This window comes from Lutra lutra, chromosome 5 (assembly GCF_902655055.1).
Source record: "Lutra lutra chromosome 5, mLutLut1.2, whole genome shotgun sequence".
Taxonomy (NCBI): domain Eukaryota; kingdom Metazoa; phylum Chordata; class Mammalia; order Carnivora; family Mustelidae; genus Lutra; species Lutra lutra.
Genome location: NC_062282.1, coordinates 60,187,566 through 60,204,545, shown reverse-complemented (window position 1 = coordinate 60,204,545; position 16,980 = coordinate 60,187,566). Strand labels below are relative to the sequence as shown.

At 39.6% G+C, this 16,980-nt stretch overlaps 1 protein-coding gene across 1 annotated transcript in view; it reads right to left on the bottom strand.

The window, feature by feature from the left end:
* The window catches only part of DOCK2 (dedicator of cytokinesis 2), a 411,678-nt gene that overhangs the window by 376,913 nt on the left and 17,785 nt on the right, over positions 1-16,980 (bottom strand). Inside the window, exon 2 of the mRNA XM_047729407.1 lies at positions 6,345-6,428. Within this exon, the coding sequence (XP_047585363.1) occupies positions 6,345-6,428 (84 nt within the window). The remainder of the gene's footprint in view (positions 1-6,344; positions 6,429-16,980) is intronic.

Below are 16,980 nucleotides of genomic sequence, written 5' to 3'. Positions count from 1 at the left end.
AATAAAATAAAAATCAATAATCAGGAGCGCCCAGGTGGCTCAGTCATTAAGGGTCTACCTTTGGCTCAGATCATGATCCCAGGGTCCTGGGATTGAGCTCCACATCGGGCTTCCTACTCTGGGAGGCCTTCTCCCTCTCCCACTCCCCCTACTTGTGTTCCCTCTCTCTTTGTGACTCTCTCTGTCAAATAAATAAATAAAATCTTTAAAAAAAAATCATCATCATCATCATCATCATCAACAACAAAAACAACCAGAGAAAGTTGGGCATATTTCTTTTTTTTTTTAAGATTTTATCTATTTATTTGACACAGAGATCACAAGTAGGCAGAGCAGCAGGCAGAGAGAGAGGGAGAAGCAGGCTCCCCGCTGAGCAGAGAGCCTGATGTGGGGCTTGATCCCAGGACTTTGAGATCATGACCCGAGCCAAAGACAGAGGCTTAGCCCACTGAGCCACCCAGGCACCCCAGTTGGGCATATTTTCTATTCTATTTCCAGAACCCACTGATTTTGAATACCATTGCTTTTTTCAGTGATTTTTTTTCAGTCATTTCAACATATTTCCATAACACAAAGTAAATGAAACATGCTTCAAATTTAACAAAATGGAGCTTATTGATGATTTGGCCTCATCCTCATTCAGAAGAGAAGAAAACTTCATTTTCACATGACCTATCTCTAAAGCAGACCCAAACAAGGGCCATCTCCCTGCAAAGTGGCATTTTAATAAGACACCCTGTCAAGTGCTCATAATGATACTCTTTTACCCTGAAAGCAAAGAACTTAGATCACTCTCAATAGAGTTGTTACCCCAGAAGCTACTGCATGGCTCTGGGTATACCTTACTCAGCAAGTGGTAGATGCAAAACTCTCCTTGCAGAGTTCTTTGCAGCTGAACCAAGAACAAGGTAATGCATTTAAAACTTGGAAAGACCTCCAGATATTTTTAAGTAAGAAAAGCAAGTCTCAGAATGGTATGCACAGTGTGGACCCATTTCTAAGAAACAATAAAAGCTATGCCTTACCTTAAAAAGCAAAAGCTTCTAATGTCAGCCTCCTCCCTCATACCTTCTCTTTGTTTCATTTTACTAGTAAACAAAATTCAAAAGCGCCTTGGGAACCTTGGGAACCCATTCACTTCCTATTAATAGTAGGCCCCCATGACCCAGACAAGTGTATTTATCAGTAGGTGGAATCGAAATTTCCCTGTCATTCTAGAAAGGAAGGAAATAATTGAAAGTGGAGCAGACATTCCCTCTGACGGGCTTATAAAGAAGAGTCTAAACAAGCAGGGCTACCCCAAAAGACCATTCCCCTACCACAGTCTATGCAATTAGAATAGAAAGAGAGACAGGGAGAGACAAAGAGACAGAGGGGTCTTTGGAGGCGGTAGTTGCTGCCTTAGGAGCACTTGGTGTAGCTTCCCCACGCCCAAGCCAAATCCAAGCATGGGGGTGCAGTCCAGGAGATTTACTCCTAGGGACACCTGGCCTCTCATTCCCCAGCTACACAACTATTCATGCAGGGTACCGGCTGATCTTCAGGCTTATTTGATCAGGAAAGACAGAGAATTGGAAAGAAAGCACCCTGAACTCCTACCCAGCCCCCAGCCTTGTTTAAACTGGAGAAGGAATGGAGGCATTAAACTGGATATAGGAATAAAGTCTTCTTTTGAAATGTAATTAAATATCAGGAATGATGTCGACCAAGTAGGGACTGAAGGAAGTGACTGAAAATCCACGATTTTTTTATGTTTATCTGCACATAAGGAATTCTGACTGCCCAATAAACATATGTATTTTCCACATCTAAAATCAGAACATAGAATGTTTATGTAGACTCTGGGCTAAAAGAGGCGGCCTGAGAGATGTACTACGGACCAAAAAATAAGCATTAGGATATCTAAGGCTTAGTAACAACAGGTATCCTACTGAACAATTTGAGTTTTCAACACAACAAAATATTATCTTTATAATAAAAAGTTAACCAAAATGAGCTCCAGTGACAGGAAATTCATTCATGTCTAAGGTTCCAGGTCAGATTTTTGTCTTCCTCATTCATCCAGCTGAGTAAATTTAGTATAGGCAAGGAAGGGCTAGCCTCACCCATTCCAGGCAATGAAAGAGCCAGCTTTCAGGTTCTCTGGGCCATACTGTAAAGATATATACCTGCCAATCTTCATGTAGCTTTAAATAATGGGGGGAGGGATGGAATTAGCCAACACAGAGCACTGGAGAGTTAGGTGTGGTGCTAGATAGCTTCTCTACTTTCTCACACTATCCTCATAAGAGGCCCAAGAACAGGCAACATTAACACATTTCACAGGTGAGAAAACTGAAGCCCACCTACCCAGCTAGTGGATATAGGACCAGAGAATAACTTTCTGATTCAAAAGTTCATGGTCTTTCCACTCCTTTTTTGGTTTGTTAGTTTGGGGGAGGATTTAAAAACTCTTGGTGGTGCCTGGGTGGCTCAGTCAGTTAAGCATCTGCCTTCGGCTCAGGTCATTAAATAATTCTTCTTAGGGGAACCGTCATGCACTGCTGAGGGGAACACAGACTGGTATAGCCACACTTGAGAAGGGTATGGAGGTTCCTCAAAAAGTTAAAAATAGAACTACCCTACGATTCAGCAATTACACTACTAGGTATTTACCCAAGAATACAAAAATACTAATTCAATGGGATACATGCACCCTGATGTTTACAGCAGCATTATCTACAATAGCCAAATTATGGAAACAGCACAAGTGTCCAGCAACAATTGAATGGACAAAGAAGATCAGCATAAAAAGAATAAGATCATGCCATTTGCAAAGACATGAATGGAACTAGAGAGCATGATGTTAAGTGAAATAAGTCAGTGAAAGAAAGACAAATACCATATGATTTCACTCGTGTGTGGAATTTAAGAAACAAAACCAATGAGCAAAAGGCAAAAAGAGAGAGACAGATACAAACCAAGAAACAGACTCTGAACTATGGAGAAAAACTGATGGTTACCAGAAAGGAGGTGGATGAAGGAATGGGTGAAATAGGTGATGGGGATTAAGGAATGTACTTTTTGCGATGAGCACAGGGTGTTTTATGGAAATGTTGAATCACTATATTGTATACCTGAAACTAATATTGTGTGTATGTTAACTATAATTTAAATAAAAACTTCAAAGTAAGATAAATACATGTTTCTTCTTTATAAAGATTTCCTAAAAATTCCTTTAAAATAAAAATAACTACGAAAAGCATTAAAAAATTGAAATATTATGATTTTTTAATTATAGTATCTTATTTCTAATTGATATTGACCAACTCTCTGTTATTATAGTATCATAAAATTAATCTATTCCTTCCTATTCCTCACTTCTTGATTTTACATTTTTTTAGTATTATCCACTTTCCTAACAATAACATTTTTTTGGTAGTCATAAACATTGTGACTTTTAAAATTTTATTTCTTTTCAGTGTTCCAAAATTCATTGTTTATGTGACTTTTAGTATCAATCTTTATAAATTGATTCATTTAGACTCGATGCTCACCACTATTTTCTTTTATCACAGCTTTTTAATTCCTGTATTTTTAAATTTTGATTCACTTCTCAATTGGCTGGATTTCATTTTTCAAGTAGGTTTCTGCAAAAGGGTTTCATGGGCACACCCAAGTTCTTTTTATTACACCATCCTGACTCATTTTTGACCAACACTGTGGTTTTCACTTTTTTATATTTGATGACAGCAGGTTTTCAATCAGTATCATAGGCAGAACTCCCCTTCTGCAAAACAGACAATACCAGGCCTGGTCTCAGAGCCTGTAGCCATCCGAGGCCCTCAGGGAAAACTTAGGGTCCATAAATTTCAGTTAAAACTCCATATACATATGGGGGTAGGCATGATAACTCCTGCTGTTTTGCATACAAATGCTTCAGATAAATAGACTCATGTTAACGGACTTCTGAACATTGAATATGTATTTTCAAAGTATTCATGAATTGGCACTCACTCACTAAATTAGTATGCCCAGCTCTTTCTAAAAAGGCATTGTGGCCACTTATTACAAGGATACATTAAAATAAAACTAATAAAATAGAATCAAAAATGGAAAACCAGAGCCAAAGAAGTTAGTAACAAGGACATTAACCCCAAAGACAAATGAAAGTGGCTCAAGTCAACAAGTGTAGTCTGAAGATCAGACCTTTCTGAAGGTCAGACACCATGCCAGGTGAAAATAACAGAAGGCTCTGACTAGGCAACCTGTGTGGTCAGTTTACTGCCCGGAAGCTCTTTCTCCAGGAAAATCTCATGAAAAGAAGAGGAATATACTTGTCTGAATCTCAAAATGTGGAACACAACAAATCATCACCGACAGTAGGCACAATCTTGGTAAGCACAGGGTGGAAGAAAGAGCGCGGGCTTGCATGCATAAGGAGGGATACAGAGCTATGCTCCCTGTGTGATCCTCCGGGAGTCATTTCTCTTCCCTGAGTCTTGATTCCTCCCTTGTAGACATGAAGCCTCATGTTTCTAAGGATTAGCATTCGGTAGCACAAAAGAGACACTAAGGAGAATGGTCGTGCTGATATTTTCACTTTTGCCCTTGTTAGATACATACAGTTTGCTTATTTACCACTGGGTAGAAGAGGATTTATAAAAGATGGGTTGCACTGAGGCAAGGGGGCTGGGTGTTTGGAATCATATTCCTTCCTGCTTGCCATAGCCACATTCACTCTGTGTGTAAAAGGTTTGCATAGGGCCAGACTGGGATTTTTAGAAGCCTGGACATTAAAAAGTGCATTGTTTTACCTCATATACAACCCAGAATAACAATAATACTAAAGGATAAGATAAGTGTAAGAGAGGTGAACAATGTTCTCCTTTCTACCATGATGACTCCTTGAAAGCTGTTTTGAGATATTACATATCAAATACATTTCCCCTCGCAAAGGCTCTAATGCTTGTTTGTTTTTTGGTTTGCATGCATGTGTATGTGTGTGTCTGCTTGTGGACATGTGTTTGTATGTGTGTATATATGTGCACATGCTTCTGTGTGTTTATGTTTGCATGTGTGTGTGCATCTGCTTGTGTATGTGTGTGTATATGTATGCATGTGTGAGCATATCTGTGTGTGTGTATGCACGTATGTGTGTGCCAGTCTCCAGAATTGCCTTGGAAGTTACACATGGTTGGTCTGACACTGGGGATAAGACCTGTCCTGTGGGTTGCCTTGAGGAGTGACCAGACTAACATGCTATAAGGAAGTTAGCATAGTGCCCCAGTAAGTAGTAAGAATCCAAACACAGTGAGTTCTGTAAGCAACCTCCTTTCCTCTGGCTGGCTATTTCCCCTGGAGGGGGCCTCCTTCATAGCAGCAGGCCTGCTTCCTGTCCACCCCTCTCTCCTGTCTCAGCACAAGAACTCTCTAATCTGAGAGATTAGCTGAGAGGGAGGGGTGCACCTGGGGCTCAGCCCACTCACTTCTTTCACTTCTTTCTTGCTTCTTGCCCTGCTCAGCTACAGGAAGGATAAATGCTCTCCACACAGCAGGCTAGAGGTAGGCCCAGGGAGGGGGAGAATGGTGGAGGCCCTACTCTGCCATTGAGAACTGGAAGAGCCTGCCTGATTGTGGCCAAAACACTGGCAAGTTCACTTGGCTCATACACCCAAGCCGTGCTCCCAATATCAATTTTATCAGTGACATAGGTGATATACTGATTTATAATTCCCTGATTTACGGGTCCAAGGCCATTAGCTTTTGTGCAAATTTTTAAAAAGCTCCCCTATCACCACCATCACCATTGAACACAGTCCAATACACATTTGGCTTCAAAAGAAGATGGCACTTCTGTGGGAAGAAAGAGATGCCCCTTTGCCCAAGACCGGGATGCCAGCTTGATACAGGGAATGAGCACTGCTCCCAGGACCAGGTGCAGTGCCACACATCACACAGCTGTACATAGCAAACCTTTTGGAATCAAAGATATAATTTACTGAACTCTTCAAAATCCTAATCCCAATAGTGCGGATTTCCCTTTATAATATTATTAGTATTTATACTAAAAAAAAAAAAGGTGGATGTCACAGGCCAAATAGCCCCATGGCCGTGGTAAATGGACAGCACAACAAACACCAAACCTCTCAAGTCAGACCTTTGCTACTAAGCATAAATTCCTAAAATAACAAAACATTATTTTCAGTAAATTCTAATTGCTAATATTATCAAAATGCATAACAGACCACACAAAGTTCCAGGTTCCAAGAGAGGGCTGGAGGTGCTAGGTGTGCACTGCAGATGTCCCAACACCATCAGCCAGGGGGTCTGGCATCCGTAGGTCACTTGAACCAGTGACTCACCTCCACAGGTCTCCTGTATTCGCACCACGTCACCAATCTGCAGGGAGAGCTGGGGAGCTCCATTCCCCTGGAAGTTGTATATTGCTGTGAAACAGAAGAGAGGGGCAGCATGGTGAGACCTCTGGATACTGAAAATCACTGAGTTTACCTCATACCCATGCAGCCTACATAGGTTAATAAGACCAATACTGAAACCCACTGCCTACCATAGGAGTCAATGCAGGCTGCTAAAGGCCCCCACTGATTAACCAAACCTGACTCCTCCCAGCACAGGTCCTGCACTCCAGTCTGCATGACAAGGAGGCTATTGATATCATCGACCATAGGCTGACCTCTCCCAGTGCACCAGGCATGTGCTCTGCACATCTTCTCCTTCCATTCTAATAGCAACCCTAAGAGGTATAAACTGTGATCCCATTTTACAGATGGAAAACAGAGGTGCTAAAAAGTTAAACAATTTGGTCAAAGTCTTCAGGTCAGGAAGTGACAGGAAAATCAGTATCTAACTTCCATATTCTCAACCATTATGATGAGCTACTTGCTGCTCCACAGTTACTCCCTCCTTGTGACAACACCCTAACATTCAAGGGTGTGCCTTGTTTTCCCATTTCTATTATCAATCCCTGGGGAACAGTAGTTGGCTATAAACATTCAGAGTTCTCCTGTGCTGTCAGAAGCTCTGCTAACCCCTGAGAACACAAGATCATGCCATATCATTGCAGGGCACAGGCCCTGTTCAGCGTCACTTGCTGGGTGGGGACCAGATCACATTCTTCATCCAGATTAGGGATGCAGCCTACTTTCCAAAGGTTAAATGGAACCATCAGCTTGGGAGGTTTTCAAGAACAGAATAGGGCATAATGCATGTGGTTTTATTTAAGAAAAGACTCTCAGGAGTTTTACTTGAGGAAAGACTCTTAATGAGGAGGACAGTATGATCCTAGAATGTTGTCATCACTCATTCATGCAGCAGACATTCAGTAAGTGGGTATGATGTGTCAGGCACATGCTAAGCATTAATCTTGCTCTTTTGGTGAACACAGAAATATATATAAGTTTATAAAATATGAGACATGTGAAAGAGGGAACAATAGGGCCTAGTAGAGTGTTATAAGACACATCAACTTTTGTTGGGGTACTTAGGGAAGGCCTCCCTGAGCTGATACATGAAATATTTGAGCAGGTCAGCTATGGAGACAACAAGAGAGGGGCATTTCAAGAAGAGGGAAGAGTAGGTGCAAAGACCCTCAGAAAGGAAGACACTTGAGATATGCAGAAACCATCAACAGAAACTGCTGTGGATGGAGTATGATAACAGAGAAGAGGATGACAAAAGATGAGGCTGAAGGACCAGGTCATATACAGCCTTGTAATGGATTTGGGATTTATTCCAAGAGAATGGGAATCTGGAGGGATGTTATTTATTTATTTAGGCATAGCTTTATTGAGATTTAATCTGACCATTTAAAGTGTATAATTCACTGATTTATTCACAGAGTTGTGAAAACATCACCATGGTTAATTTCAAAGCAATCTCATCACCTCAGAAATCTCCCCCAACCCCAACTGGCCACTAATCTACTTTCTACCTCTCCAGATATGCTTATTCTGGGCATTTCATACAAATAGAATCATATCACATATGGTCTTTCACTTAGCACAATGTTTTCAAAATTCATCCATGTGGTAGGTACATGAACTCAATTCACTCCCTCTCCCATTGGTCCTCAGTTGCTTCATATGTCAACAAAACAAAATGCATTCAAAAATTTTTCTTTGGGTGACTTCAGCAGAAATGGCAGAGTAAGGAACTCCAAGTGCCTGTCTTTCTAAAAAAGCAAAGAAAAATCTGACAAAAGCTCCCAGAATCAACTTTATCAGAACTCTGGAAGATAGCCAACAGTTTATAGGAATCAAGCAAATGTTTACTCAAGAAAAAGGCAATTGAAACCTGGTAAAGTTTTGTGGCATTTTAACGTATTCTTGTCCCACTCTCTACTCCCCATCTCAGTGTCAGTTTTGAAAATGGTATTCCAAGTCCTTTGTGTGGGTTTCTAGAGCCAGAGGGAGCAGAGACTACCTTGTTCCAGGAAACTGTAATTGTCTGTTTTGATCTGTCTGTAGGCTCCCTAAAGGACTACAGCTATGAGCTTGCCCTTTCTTATTATTTATTATTTATGCTTTGGAGGACCAAGGGGAGAAGAAATGAATTGAGTCGATGGTGAGACTACCAGGAAGACTCAGGATTCCTCTCATTTAGTTCAATCCTCCTTCCGCCCTGTTTGGTCACATGATTCATCAGCAGAAAATCTCTATTTGTTTTGGTGACCACTGGGATTAGAGACACAGAGCAACAGCATTTTCCTGGGCCTTTCCACATGTACTCTGCCTCCTTCCATCCAATCTCTACATAGCAGTGAGAGCAATAGTCAGTGCAATGAGATTATAAACTCCTCTGTTTAACTAATACCTTTCAACCTTCCATCTGCTGCCATACATATAAACAAAAGATGGTCTATCCATACAATGGAGTATTCTTTAGTCAAAAAAAGGAATGAAGTACTGACAGTTGCTACAACATGGATAAATCTTGAATGTATAACACCCCCATAGACCAAGGGATCTAGAATACTATGCACAGATCTGGACACATGCTAAGAATGGATAGGTCATCAACTGTGGAAAGAAGCAAGATACTCTTCAATGGACGAATGGATAAGGAAGATGTGGTCCATATATCCTATGGCATATTATGCCTCCATCAGAAAGGATGAATACCCAACTTTTGTATCAACATGGACGGGACTGAAAGAGATTATGCTGAGTGAAATAAGTCAAGCAGAGAGAGTCAATTATCATATGGTTTTGCTTATTTGTGGAGCATAAGGAATAACACGGAGGACATGGGGAGATGGAGAGGAGAAGGGAGTTGGGGGAAATTGGAGGGGGAGATGAACCATGAGAGACTGTGGACTCTGAAAAACAATCTGAGGGTTTTGGAGGGGCGGAGGGTAAGAAGGTTGGGTGAGCCTGGTGGTGGGTATTATGGAGGGCACAAATTGCATGGAGCACTGGGTGTGGTGCATAAACAATGAATTCTGGAACACTGAAAAGAAATTAAAAAAAAAAAAAAGAAGTCCTACATGTAGGTTTAAATATTTATATAATTTGTACTTTATTGAGAATAAAATATGTTTGTATTTTAATGCTAGAATATATGCAAAGATAAAATTAAGAATAGACTTCCTTCAATTAAATATTTTAGTTTTTAATTAGTTTTTAAAAAAAGAAAATGAAGAAAAGAAAGAATGGATGGAAGACGGTCCTAAACTCTCAACTCTGATTGGCCTTCAAGCTCCATGCTGGCAAGAAATGCCAGCTAAGGCAGAGTTGCAAGTTATCTGGCTACATGTTAAAGTTATGACCCTACACACACATAGAGCCCACTACAAACACCAGATTTTTTTTTTTCTTTAAACTCCAGGCATTTGGAGGTTTAAGTGACCAGTCTTCACAAAAATGCTTTAGAAAAGTCACTAAACAGACAAACTACTACAGCCTATTTTAAGCAGTTACAGCCAGCTCTGGCAAGGAGGAGAATCTGACATCTGAGTTAGAACATTATAATATTCAAGATAACTAGTTTTCAACACAAAAATTATGAGGCTTGTAAAAAAAAAAAAGAAGAAGAAAGGATGGCCCATTTATAAGAGAACAAAAAGAAAATAATAGAGATTCCACACAGAAGGATAGACATTGGATTTATGAGGCAAAGACTTTAAGTCAATTGTCTTAAATATGCTGAACTAGCTAAAGGAAACTATGGGCAAAGAACTAAGCAAAACCAAAATATTAATGTCTCATAATACAGAGAATATCATTAAATAGATGGAAATGACAAACTAATAAAACAGAAATTCTGAAGTTAAAAATTACAATAACAAATGTGAAAAAATTCAATACAGAGACTCAATAACAGACTTAAACAGACAGAAGAAAGAATCAATAACCTGGAAAGTAGGTCAGTTGAGATCAACCAGCCTACAAAACAAAAAGAAAAAAGAATAAAGAAAAATGAACAGGACCTATATGACCTGTGGGATTATCAAGTATACCAGCTTCACATAAGGGGAGTTCCATAATTAGAGGAAAGAGAGGTAAAGGTACAGAAAGAGTATTTGAAAAAATAATGTTCAGAAAATTCCATTTGATGGAAGATATGAATTTACAAGCCCAAAAATCTCAGTGAGATCCGAACAAAATAAACACAAAGATATGCACACTGAGACATAATTACCAAACTGTCAAAAACCAAAGACAAAGAGAGAATCTTAAAAACAGCAAGAGAGAAGCAACTCATCACGTGCAAAGACTCCTCAATTAATAAATTAATAAATGATTTCTCTTCAGAAACTACAGAGGCAACAAATTGAGAATTTTAGAGAGGAGCAGGATAGGGGGATGAGTTAGCCCAGTGATGGGTATTAAGGACAGCATGTATTGCATGGAGCACTGGGTGTTATACACAAACAATGAATCATGGAACACTACATCAAAAACTAATGATGTATACATGCCCCCCTTAATACCCACCACTGGCTATTAAGGAGGACATGTATTGCATGGAGCACTGGGTGTGGTGCATAAACAATGAATTTTGGATCACTGAAAAAAAAAATTAAATTAAAAAAAATGCTCCAAGAATAGACTTAAAAAAAAAAAAAAACTAATGATGTACTCTATTGTGAATAATATAACACACACACACACAAAAGAAATCACAGAGGCTAGAAGGCAGTGGATGATATATTTAAAGTGCTAAAAGGAAAAAATAAAAACAAAAAACTTCAACCTAACATTCTATTTCTCACAAAATATCTTTCTAAAATGAAGAAGTTAAGAGATAAACAGAAACAGAGGTCCATTGCTAACAGACAACTGGAAAGACAAATGCATAAAACAATAATCATAAATCAAAATAATGGGTATATCATGTATAAAAATGTAATGTGTGACAATAACAACAAAAGAGGAGAAATAGATTTGTACAGAAGCAGAGATTTTGTATACTAGTGAAGCTAAGTTAGTATTAACTCAAAATATATTGTTATTATTGTAAGATATTAATTGTGAGCCCCAGATTAATCCCTAAGAAAATAACCAAAAAAAAAAAAAGTTTTTTTTTTCTTGAGAGAAAAGAAAAGGAATCAAATCAGCAAACTAGGAAAAAAATCAATTAAACATAAAAAAGGAAGTAATGAAGAATTGAAGAACAGAAAAACATTAAGATATACAGAAAACAAATAGCAAAGTGTTAGCAGTAAATCCTTCTTTATGAGTATTTACATTAAATGTAAATGAATTAAACCCTCCTGACAAAAGGCAGAGATTGACAGAAAGGCTTCTAAAACACCATTACCACTATCAACAAAAACCCACCATGATCCAAATATATGTTATCTACAAGAAACTCACTTTAGATCCAAAGACACAAGTTCAGAGTGAAAGAAAAAATGTTCCATGCACATGGTAACAAAAAGAACACTATAGGGGCACCTGGGTGGCTCAGTGGGTTAAGCCGCTGCCTTCGGCTCAGGTCATGATCTCAGGGTTCTGGGATGGAGCCCCGCATCGGGCTCTCTGCTCAGCAGGGAGCCTGCTTCCTCCTCTCTCTCTGCCTGCCTCTCTGCCTACTTGTGATCTCTATCTGTCAAATAAATAAATAAAATCTTAAAAAAAAAAAGAACACTATAGTGTATTAATATTAGACAAAACAGACTTTAAGTCAAAAGTTGTACAAGAGACAAAAAATAACATTATATATTGGCAAAAAGGTCAGCACACCAAGAACATATAGCAATTATGAACATATGTTCCTAATAACACAGCACCAAAATGTATGAAGCAAACATTGACACAATTAAAGGAGAACTAGGCACTTCTACAATAATAATCAGAGACTTCAATATCCCACTATCAATAATGGATAGAACAAGAAGGAATAAAATCAGTAAGAAAATAGAGGTCCCAGGGGCACCTGGGTGTCTCAGTTAGTTGAGTGGTTGCCTTTGGCTCAGGTCATGATCCCAGGGTCCTGGGATGGAGCCCCACATCAGGCTCCCTGCTCAGTGTGGAGCCTGCTTCTCCCTCTCCTTCTGCGTGCCACTCTGTCTACTTGTACTCTCTATCTCTCTGTCAAATAAATAAATAAATAAATAATCTTTTAAAAATTTTAAAAAAAGAAAATAGAGGTCCTGAACCACACTAAAAATAACCAGACCTAACAGACATATACAAAATACTTCATCCTATAGCAGCAGAATGCACATTCAAGTGCATATAAAACATTCCCTAGAACACCTCATGTTAGGCCACAAAACATATCTCAATACATGAAAAACACTGAAACCATACAAAGTAACTTTTCCAACCACAAAGGAAGAAAGCTAGAAACGAGTAACAGAAGTAAAACTGGAAAATTCACAACTTCGTATAAAGTAAACATACAGTTTGTTTGTTTATTTTCTTAAGTAGGCTCCACATTCAGCCTAGCTCAATGCAGTGCTCAAACTCATGACCCTGAGATCAAGACCTGGAGCTGAGATCAAGAGTCAGATGCTTATCTGACTAATCCACCCAGGCACCCTGTAAACAACATACTCTTAAGCAACAAGGGATCAAAGAAGAACTCACAAGGGAAAACAGAAAATACTTTGAGACAAATTAAAATGAAAACAAGCTACCAAAACTTATGGATGAAAATGAAAGTAGTGGTCATAGCATATAGCGAAGGGGGGCCTACAAGAAGAAATGAGATCAAAACTGTCCTCAAATATAAACAAGAGGTCCTTATAATGTTGCTTCATTGTGTCCCAGAGAAGCATATTTTCAGTTGCCCTTTCATGTTGTCTTTACAACTACTACATGAGGTAGCTACTACCCTGATTTTACAGATGAGCAAAATAAAGTTCAGAGGGTTGGAGTGGCTCAAAATCTCCCCTTACCCTTTTGGTGGTAAGTCACAGAGTCAGGACTCAAACCCAGTCCTATGCCTTACTCATTCTCTATACCATTACCTCTCCCACCCTCCCCAAAACCTAAATGGCAGGTACTCAGGTGTTCACCAGAGCCTGCTTCATTCTTCCATCTTGCCACATTCTCTAAGAGAAAAGGAGGAAACTTACGGGCTATTTAGTCCAAACATCTATACAAATCAGCCCTTTCACCAAGAGAACAGCTAGTCTTTATAGGTGTTCATAATAATGCAAAGTCTCCATCCTGAAGGTTGAGAAATCTTGGGAGCCAAGAATCTATCTGGAGTCAGAGAGATGTGGCTCCTGAACCTAGTTCTACTCTTTGTTGGCTCTGGCCTCAAATCCAGGGCCGTAGCATGTGATTACAGGCTCTGCCTTGTACCAGGCCATGCAGGCAAGAAAGCATTGGAGGCTAATACCCAACCTGTGACCTACTTGCAAGACCTGCACCTTCTCTGGGTAGGGGAGGGATGTTTTCTTGTACTCCAGACAAAATCATGGTAAGGGTCAGTGGAAGCCTGCCTGAGCAGCAACTTCACCACCCTGAGCCTCATTTTCCTCAACTGTAGAATGGAGGAGATGGTAGTCCCTAATTTGTAGGGTCCTTCAGAAGCTCAGCTGAGGTTAAGACACAAAGGGCTTGACTGATGTCTGGCCACAGTAAGTCCTCAATAAATGGTAGTCATTTTTCTCTTTATCAGCATTATAAAAACTCCTAAGGCAAGCTGCTCAGAAGGACTCCTTCAGAGCTCTTCTTTAGGTCACCTTTAAATCTGCCTCCCTGCAGTTGGCAATAAATGACACTGTTGGTCGACACTGAATAAAATTAATCCTTTGTTCAAAAGCAAATCTTAAGAAGGCCCTCAGGGGACTCAAGAATCTCTTTTCCTGAACAAACAGAGAACGTTTCTTCATTCCCTTTACACTTGGCCTGATTTCAAACCCAGTCCCCACACAGGCTGCTGACATTTGGACACACTCCAGCTTGTTTGTGCCCTAACTTAGACTCTCCACACCCTCCTCCCTCCAACCCCAGAAGTCTGGCTAAGAACAAGCCTGTCACAAGGCTGGGCAGGGCCAAGGAGGCAGCTGAGGTTTCTAACAGGAGAAAACCATTGATAATATGAGTTGGCCTTCGAAGCACTAGCAAACTAGGTCTGTCCATCAGATATTTGTTAAGGTGGGGAAAGACTGTGACTTGTTCCTTGTCTCCTCCCCATCTTTCCTTAGAAATCTCTTCCTTGTTCCACCCAGCTCTTTCAGGTAAGAAAGTTCCAATCAATCAACTTAAGAAGATGTCTTAGGCAGATCTTGAAACCTGGTATTCAACATGAAGGTCTACATTAATTCCAAAGATTCACACTTCGTGAAAACAGAAGTAACTGATGTCGCTGTTTAATTCATAAATGTATTTCTGCCTTTGCATAAGGATCTCTGTTCTTAAGGCTTTATTTGAGGAAAAGCAGACATTACTGACAAAGGAAGTGGCTTTGCATACCAGTACTCAATTCTGTTACGTTTTCTAAATGACTAATAGGAAACTTTGAACCAGCATGTCACTGTTTGCTAAAGTTCGATTACTTATCTATGATCCTCATTTGAGTTATTTCTGACCAGTGTAAAACAGATCACCTTCTTCCCTACTCCCTGTAGGCTTAACCACTGTCAACTTCTAAATGAGGGATGAAAGGGGCAGAAAAACATAAGAAGATATAGGATAAAAAATAAGAAAAAAAAATCACTGAAATCATATCCTGCTCCACCCTGCTCATGCTTGCCCAAGGAAGACAGACAGGTGACTGATGGCAGGATTCCCAAAAACAACCATTCTAGCTTCCCCTTGCATATCAAGTCTCCAGAAACTGGAGAATATTGACACATCCCCATGAAGGATTTGACCTCTCCCTCTATCAAAATACTATACTCAGGAACGAAGTATATTGGTTACCTACAAGCCCACTCAGACCAAAATATTTATAGCTGAAAACCAAAGGAATGTTTAAAGTGCTAGGGCCATCTGAGCTCATTAAACCCAATGAGGACACTCATGTTGGAAATCTGGGTTGGCAAGCCAGTGGAAGCAGCTACTTTGAGACAGGGGAAACTTCCAACAACCCTAGAAATAGAATCCACTGATTAGCCACTAATTCTATGTAAACATATTGAGATATACTGCTCATCAGGAACCCAAATTGAGAGAAATAAGAAAAAAGTAAACACACTGTTATAGCACACAATTCACAGAAGCAATTACGGTGGGGTCTCTGTAGCTTGTGCAATGTTAGAAGAGAAGTACAATTTTTCATTTTAACTTATGAAGAAACTGAGACACAAGGAGGGTGATCTTATCCACCTCATAACTTAGACATAGATCAATCGATAGATCGATCCAGAAGTCTACCTTCTAAGTACTGTACACACTGCTTGCCACTCCCCCCAAAATGGTAAACACTTATTGGGTATATATTATGTACCAGGCATATATGATTTCAAGAGACATTCATTTGCACATCTACTGTGTGCTAGTTACTATTCTGGATACTGGAGTAGCAGTGAGAGATAAGACAGATAAAATCCCTAGCATTCTATGAGTATCACCTCCTTTCATCTTCACAGTACTCCTCCAAGGTAATACCCTCATGTAACATATGAAAAACTCAAAGAGAGATTAAGAAACTTGCCCATGACCACATGGCTAGAAAGTGGTAACAAGTGGATTCAAGCCCAGATCAGAGTCCAAAGTCCCTGCTTCCCTTACCAGCTCATTTCTGATGTTATCATTTATTGTGTGTTTGTGTGTATGTATGTATGTATATATGTAGGTATGTGTGTGTGTATTGAATATATACTCAGTATATATATATATATATATATATATATATATATATATATGGTATGTACACATATACTATACCTGTTCATTTTCTTTTCTAGTGTTTCTAGTTTCTTTTCTAGTGTCAGTGAGGGTGAAGACAGTTTGCCTTGTTGACCACTGAATTTCCAGTGCTGAGAACAGCACCAGGCCCACAGTAGAAGTTCAATCAATATTTACTGAGCTTTAATAAATACTTGTTGAACTGGAGGAATGTGAAGATGAAGGACAAAATATGCCCCTTCTTCTGGCTAAATGCTTTCTTGAATTTCTTGAGATTACTTCAGGAGATGTTGACACAGCTTGGTTGTCAATTTTGATGGTAGCCATCAGGTGCCCTGTGATTTTTAGGATGGATTCATACCTCATCTGGGGCCCTGCTCTTTGCTGACATGTTTGAAAACAAAAGCTTCAGCAAATAGCAAGTGTTAATAGAGTTTGGACAAGTTGATGCATCTGAGAAACAAAAACAATGGAGAAAAAGAATGCAATTGCCTGAAGCTCACTTCTCTAGTCCCTGAACTGGGCTTTGGAGAGTTTCTTCTCTAGGTGGGGAACTAAACTAGCTTTCAATTTGAGTGAAATGCACTCACTGAAAATGCATAGTTTACTTGAACTCTCTGGGCAAGGTGTTGACAGGTTTAGCACCAAGGCAACATCCTGATGCTGTATCAGGGAGGACAACAGTGATGACCCAGCAGAAGCTTCCAGCAGAAAGGCCAGAGCTCAC